Raw genomic sequence first — 5,590 nt, forward strand, 5'->3', positions numbered from 1 at the left:
TCTCCAGCACGGGGCTCCTGCTCTTTGGACTTTGTCCCTTCCCGTCCCTTAATGTCCCAGCTTGCAGTGCTGGGAGGGGGGGACAACATCTCCCCCCCCCCCCGCCCTGGGGGGGCGGCCAGGCCGGCTGCCAGCACCGCTACCGGGCGTTATCGGGGCCGAGCCGGCCCCAGGAGGGGTCCCCGACGGGGGCAGCACGATTACGGGGGCAGCAGCGGGACGGGGGCCGCGCCTGCCCTGCGCCGTGCCGATAGCGGGGCGCCGAGCGGCGTCGTGCCGGGGATGCTCGGGCCGGAGCCGTGCCCGGCCCCCCCGGTGGGCTCGGGTGGACCCCCCCGACCCATTTTGATGTTTCAGGAGGGCAGCGCCATGGCCGAGAAGATGTCGCCGGGCCCCGGCGGGGGCATCACGCCCCTGCAGCAGATGCTGGCCTCCGGGACCGGCGCCATCCTCACCTCGCTCTTCGGTGAGGGCCGTGGGGCTGGGGGGGCGTGGGGGGCACCCCGGGAGGTGTCTGACGGTGGGGGGGGGGCTGTCATTGCAGTGACACCGCTGGACGTGGTGAAGATCCGTCTGCAGGCCCAGAGGACCCCCTTCTCCAAAGGTACCCCGCCGGGGCTGTCCGCGGCGGGGACGCCTCCGCTTGTGCCCGGGCACACGGGGCTGTGGCACGGGGCCCCCTCGTCCTCCTCCCCCCCCCCCCCCCCCCCATGGCCCCGTGCTGGAGCTGGGCCAGCGCTGCGGGTGGGGGGCTCGGCGTGCTCCGGAGGCTCCCCATCCCCTGCACCTGCCGCCTTTTGTGCTGCTGCGTGGCTGCTCCGTGCTCCCCGTGCCCGCCGGCTGCCAGGGAGGTGCCGACCCCTCCGCCGTGGGGGCTCTGCCCCGTGGAGGACGCCGGGCACGGCCTCCGGGCTCCCCGCAGCCCCGGTTTGGTGCCGGCAGGGCTCCGCTGCCGGCCCCTTTTTGCTCGGAGCTGGAGGGTGGCACGTCCCCGGCGCCCCCGCTCAGCCTGTCCCCGTTGTGTTTCAGCATGGTCGGTGCGCTCGGCGCCCTGGGGCTCTCGGCAGGCCACATGTGAGTACCGAGCCGCTGCTGGCGGCTGCGGGGACGTCCCGGACCCGGTGTTTTTCTTTTTGCCTGGCCGTCCTCGGTCCTGCCCTGCGGCAGAAGCGTGCCTGCAGCCCCTGTCCTTGCGCTGTCGCTCTGCCCTGCTGCTGCGTCAAAGCCTCCTGGGGTCTCCTGCTTGCTCCCGCTGGCCTTGCTGAGAGCGATGTCAGGCCCGGGGGCAGGATGCTGGTGGCCAGGGGAGGTCCCCCAGCCTTGGGGACATCACCCGTGGCCTCGCTGCCTCCCTGCGAAGGCTCCTGCCTCCCCCAGGGTGCTCCCTGCCCCAAGGGGTCACGGCCACTGAGGGTCCTGGCTCTGGTTTGGGGCTCGGGAGCTCGGGTTCGGTGCTTTCCTGGGACAGACGGGGATGATTTGGGGACGGAGGGGTCCGGGCTGGGCTCTGACGGTGACACCGTTCCCTCCCGCCCCAGGGAAGTGCTTCCTCTACTGCAACGGGCTCATGGACCACCTCTACGTCTGCCAGAACGGCCCCGGCTGCACCGCCTGGTACAAGGCCCCCACCCGCTTCACCGGCACCCTGGTAGGGGCTGCGGGGGTCTCCCCGCGCGGGGCCGGGTGTTCCTGGGGATGTGTGGGGGGTGCTCGCCCCTCTGCCCCCCTCCCACCCTCCCCTGGGCGCTGCGCTCTCCCCGCAGGATGCCTTCGTGAAGATCACGCGCTACGAGGGCATCAGGTCCCTGTGGAGCGGCCTCCCCCCGACGCTGTGAGTTGTACCCCAACTTCTTGGGGTGGGGGGGGGGGGGGGTGGGGGTTGCCCTGACCCTAAGCCTCGCGCCGGGGTGCCCTCACCTCCCTCCTCCCCGGCAGGGTGATGGCGGTGCCGGCCACCGTCATTTACTTCACCGCCTACGACCAGCTCCGGGACTACCTGCACGCTCGCACCGGGAGCCGCGGCCACCACATCCCCTTGCTGGCGGGGGCCCTCGCCCGCCGTGAGTAGCCCCGAGCACCCCCAGCCCGCAGGAGGGGCCCCGCAGTGCCCCCTCGGTGGGGCTGACACCCCCTTTCCCCCGCCTGGCAGTGGGTGCTGTGACGGTGATCAGCCCCCTGGAGCTGATCCGCACCAAGATGCAGTCGCGGCAGCTCAGCTACCGGGAGCTGCGCGTCTGCATCCAGTCGGCGGTGGCTCAGGACGGCTGGCTGTCCCTCTGGAGGGGCTGGGGACCCACCGTGCTGCGGGACGTCCCCTTCTCCGGTAGGACAGGGGGTGACACGGGGCGTGGGGGGGGGGGATGCCGGGCAGCGCGGGGGCTTCACCTCTCCTCCCAGCTCTCTACTGGTTCAACTACGAGCTGGTGCGCGAGTGGCTCTGCGCCCAAGCCCGGCTGGATGAGGCCACCTTCATGATCAGCTTCGCCTCCGGGGCCATCTCCGGCACGGTGAGAAAGGGGTCTGGGGTCTGCAGCCCCCCCCCCCGGGGGAACGGGGCCGCAATGGGCTGGGGCTGTGCCGTGGGGACGGGGAGCTCAGCCCCGTCCGCTCGCCCCGCAGGTGGCCGCCGTGCTGACGCTGCCCTTCGACGTGGTGAAGACCCGGCGGCAGATCGAGCTGGGAGACAGCGAGCTGCACCCAGGTGAGGGGGCTTGCTGCGGGGTGGGGGGGGCAGCGGGGGGCCCCCCCGGCCCCCCCCGCACCCCCCCCCCCCGCTCCCCTCTCCCCCCGCAGTCGCAGCCTCCAAGCCATCATCCACCTGGCTGCTCATGCGCCGCATCCGCGCTGAGTCGGGCACCCGGGGGCTGTTTGCAGGTAAGGCTGTGACCCCCCCCCTCCCACCCCATCTTGAGGGGGGGGGTGTTTAGGGTTTTGGGGTGCCCCGGTGTCACCGCGGGGCTGACGGCGCTGTCCTTGCAGGGTTCCTGCCCCGCGTCATTAAGGTGGCGCCCGCCTGCGCCATCATGATCAGCACCTACGAGTTCGGCAAAACCTTCTTCCAGAAGCTGAACCAGGAGCGGCGGCTGCGGGGGTTGTAAAGGGTGGGGGGGCCACGGACGGGGACCGTGGCCCATGGGACAGGGACACCACCCCCGGGCCGAGCCCAAGTGCCTTCCCGTGCGCTCCGCTCCCCACCGGCCCCGTGGCGTGGACACGGTCCCGGCGGCCACCCTGGCCCTGCCGTGCCGGGGGCACGCTGCCTGCTGTGACACTGGGGACATGCCCCCCACCCCGGCCCTCCCTCAAGGCTGGACAGATGCTGCTGGACTGACTCACGGACTTTGGCGAGGTGGGGTGCCCCCAGCCTCCTGCCAGGCTGGGGAGCAGGAGCGGGGGCTCCAGCGTGGACCAAACCCGGCCCGGGGGCTGCCCCCCGTGCCCGCCCCCAGCCCCGCTTCGGCCCCGAGCCCGGCCCTTCACCACCAGTTACGCACAGCCTCCTCCCCTCCTGCCCCTGCGTGCCCTGGGGACACCTCGCAGCCCTGCCTACGGACCCCCCCGGCCCGCTCAGGACCTCCCCAGCCCTTGGTACACCTCGGGCTCGGACCCTGCGTGGGGACAAACCTCGCTGCTGCTCTGGGGGGGCCGGGCTCTGTCCCGTGCCCCATCCCTTCACCGCGAGGACCTGCCCCGTGCCGTGCCCCGTGCGGGTGCTGCCCGACCCCCTCCCAGTCCCCGGCTTGCCCTGGGTGCCTGGGGGGAGTTTCTCTTATTTTCTTAAATAAAACAAAATGGAATTTGTGTCTTAGGTCACGGAGCCCTGCCCCTGTTCCCTGCAGGGCTGTGTGCGGGGGAAGCATGGGAGGTGTCCCTGGGGCTGGCAGTCGTGTCCCTGCTGCCTGGGGACAGGAGATCACTGGGGGGGGGGGGGGGGGGGTTGGGGGCACGGGGGCTCCAGCACCCCCCTCATATCCCTCTGTGGGGGGGGGGGGGGGCACACAAGGCTCTTTTCCCCCTCCCAGCTGGCAGGGTGCTCGCGGGGGCCAGCTCGTATCGCTGCGTTTATTGATTCCTTTCGCTCCAACAAGGCAAGCTGGGGCTGAACCAAAACCCGAAAACACCCCAAACAACCCAAAACCCGGGGGGAATGGGGAGGGAAGGAGGGGGGGGGTCCAATCGCTGTCGTGGAGATGCGGCTGCAAGGAGGGACGGGTGGTCCCATGGGTGCTGAGGCAGGGGGCTGCTGGACGAAGCCCGGCTGGAAGAGCTGCACCTCGAGCCCTTGGGATGGCAACGGGGCCACGCAGGACCCTCGCCCCGGCAGGGGGGGTTCACCCCAAGCCCCCCTCCTGCACCCCACAGCACAACCCTGGTGTCCCCGCAGTTCGTTACCTCCTCCCCAGCTCGGATGGACAGGGGGAAGGCGGGGGGGGGACACACGCGGACACATCCCGGTCCCGTTCCAGCATCCCCATCCCAACGGGTCCACGTCTCCAGCCGGGGTCCAGGCTGGGGGTCCAACGCGCAGCCGGGGTGGGGTGCAGAGAAGGGGGGGAGGACTCCGTCCCCGGCCTCCCCCATGGGTTGGGCGAGTCCCTCGTCCTCCGTCGGTCCCAGGGTGGAGGGGGACGAGGTCAGTCCTCGGCGGCGGCGCTGGGCGAGGGGGCCGGGGGTCTCAGCTGGGGCTGCGGGTCGGGCTGGCTTCGTTGCTGTCGCTCACCAGGCACTCGTTGGACTTGAGGCTGGCCAGGGACTTGCAGCTGGGCAGGGAGGCCAGGGAGCCGCAGAGCCCCAGCATGGAGGGCGTGGGGTCCTTCCCTGCGGGGGCACAGAGCGGGCGTCGCGGGGGCTGCGGACGGCGGCGGGGACGGGGACAGGGACCACCCCTCCGGGATCACTGGGCTGCACCGGGGATGGCCTGGGGACCCCGGGGCTGTGTGGGCAGCATCCCTAGCTTGGGGGGGGGGGGTTGTCGGGGGCAGGAGGGGCCCCGTGCAGCACCCCACTGGGGTGGGCTAAGGGGGGGGTCTTACCCAAGGGCCCCCAGGGCTCGCCTTCGCGCTTGCCCTCGCCCAGGCGCTGGGAGTCGGAGCTGAGGCTGTTCTCGGCCGAGAGCTGGTCGGTGCTCACGAAGCTGTGCCTGCGGAGGGACGGCGCTCAGCCCCCGTCCCCCCCCCTCCCCGGGGCCGGATGGGGCGCGGGTCGGGCGGCTCTGTCCTCCCCCCCCGGGGGGTTACCTCCTGTAGAGCTTGCCGTCCGAGCCGCTCTCGTTGCCATTGAGCGTCCCCAGCGAGGGCCACTGGTTGACCAGGGGCGTCACCATCTCCTTGGAGAGCTGCGCCAGCTGCGTGTTCTCGCAGGGGATCAGCCCCGTCCTGCGGCACACGCGGGCATCAGCACGCGGAGCAGCTGCAGGCGCTGGGCACCCACCGCCCATCATGTCCCACGGGGCACTGGGGGCACAACGTGTCCTACAGGGCGTATGGGGCACTGGGGTCCTTCCATGTCCTACAGGGCATATAGGGCACTGTGGACTCACCACATCCTACAGGGTGTATGGGGCACTGGGGTCCTTCCATGTCCTACAGGG

General features: G+C 71.6%; 2 protein-coding genes across 4 annotated transcripts; one reads left to right on the plus strand and one right to left on the minus strand.

The window, feature by feature from the left end:
* Positions 1 to 121: 121 nt before the first annotated feature.
* Positions 122 to 3,808, plus strand: LOC118158400 (solute carrier family 25 member 39-like). 2 transcript variants are annotated; one of them, XM_035313051.1, is made up of 12 exons: positions 122 to 466; positions 545 to 604; positions 1,030 to 1,074; positions 1,539 to 1,648; positions 1,764 to 1,831; positions 1,936 to 2,060; positions 2,150 to 2,323; positions 2,398 to 2,507; positions 2,620 to 2,701; positions 2,794 to 2,874; positions 2,980 to 3,435; positions 3,468 to 3,808. In XM_035313051.1, exons 1-11 carry the CDS (start codon positions 283 to 285, stop codon positions 3,096 to 3,098), a joined length of 1,158 nt encoding a protein of 385 aa, XP_035168942.1. In that variant the 5' UTR covers positions 122 to 282; the 3' UTR covers positions 3,099 to 3,435; positions 3,468 to 3,808. The 2 variants fall into 2 exon arrangements, with proteins under 2 accessions (XP_035168942.1, XP_035168941.1); XM_035313050.1 differs by lacking the exon at positions 1,030 to 1,074 and having other exon boundaries at positions 133 to 466.
* Positions 3,809 to 4,044: 236 nt separating this feature from the next.
* On the minus strand, positions 4,045 to 5,447 carry LOC118158401 (RUN domain-containing protein 3A-like). Of its 2 annotated transcripts, XM_035313052.1 has the most exons (3): positions 5,238 to 5,447; positions 5,034 to 5,140; positions 4,045 to 4,818 (listed from the first exon to the last, which is right to left on the minus strand). In XM_035313052.1, exons 1-3 carry the CDS (start codon positions 5,438 to 5,440, stop codon positions 4,676 to 4,678), a joined length of 453 nt encoding a protein of 150 aa, XP_035168943.1. In that variant the 5' UTR covers positions 5,441 to 5,447; the 3' UTR covers positions 4,045 to 4,675. The 2 variants fall into 2 exon arrangements, with proteins under 2 accessions (XP_035168943.1, XP_035168945.1); XM_035313054.1 differs by lacking the exon at positions 5,034 to 5,140.
* Positions 5,448 to 5,590: the final 143 nt, after the last annotated feature.

Source organism: Oxyura jamaicensis (genome assembly GCF_011077185.1).
Source record: "Oxyura jamaicensis isolate SHBP4307 breed ruddy duck chromosome 27 unlocalized genomic scaffold, BPBGC_Ojam_1.0 oxy27_random_OJ72895, whole genome shotgun sequence".
NCBI lineage: Eukaryota > Metazoa > Chordata > Aves > Anseriformes > Anatidae > Oxyura > Oxyura jamaicensis.

Coding starts and splice junctions, on each gene's coding strand:
- LOC118158400 (XM_035313051.1), top strand. CDS start 283: ATGCTCGGGCCGGAGCCGTGCCCGGCCCCCCCGGTGGGCTCGGGTGGA. Junction 467..544: donor CATCCTCACCTCGCTCTTCG/GTGAGGGCCGTG, acceptor CTGTCATTGCAG/TGACACCGCTGGACGTGGTG. Junction 1,832..1,935: donor AGCGGCCTCCCCCCGACGCT/GTGAGTTGTACC, acceptor CCTCCCCGGCAG/GGTGATGGCGGTGCCGGCCA.
- LOC118158401 (XM_035313052.1), bottom strand. CDS start 5,440: ATGATGGGCGGTGGGTGCCCAGCGCCTGCAGCTGCTCCGCGTGCTGAT. Junction 5,141..5,237: donor GACGGCAAGCTCTACAGGAG/GTAACCCCCCGG, acceptor GTCCCTCCGCAG/GCACAGCTTCGTGAGCACCG. Junction 4,819..5,033: donor CGAGCCCTGGGGGCCCTTGG/GTAAGACCCCCC, acceptor GTGCCCCCGCAG/GGAAGGACCCCACGCCCTCC.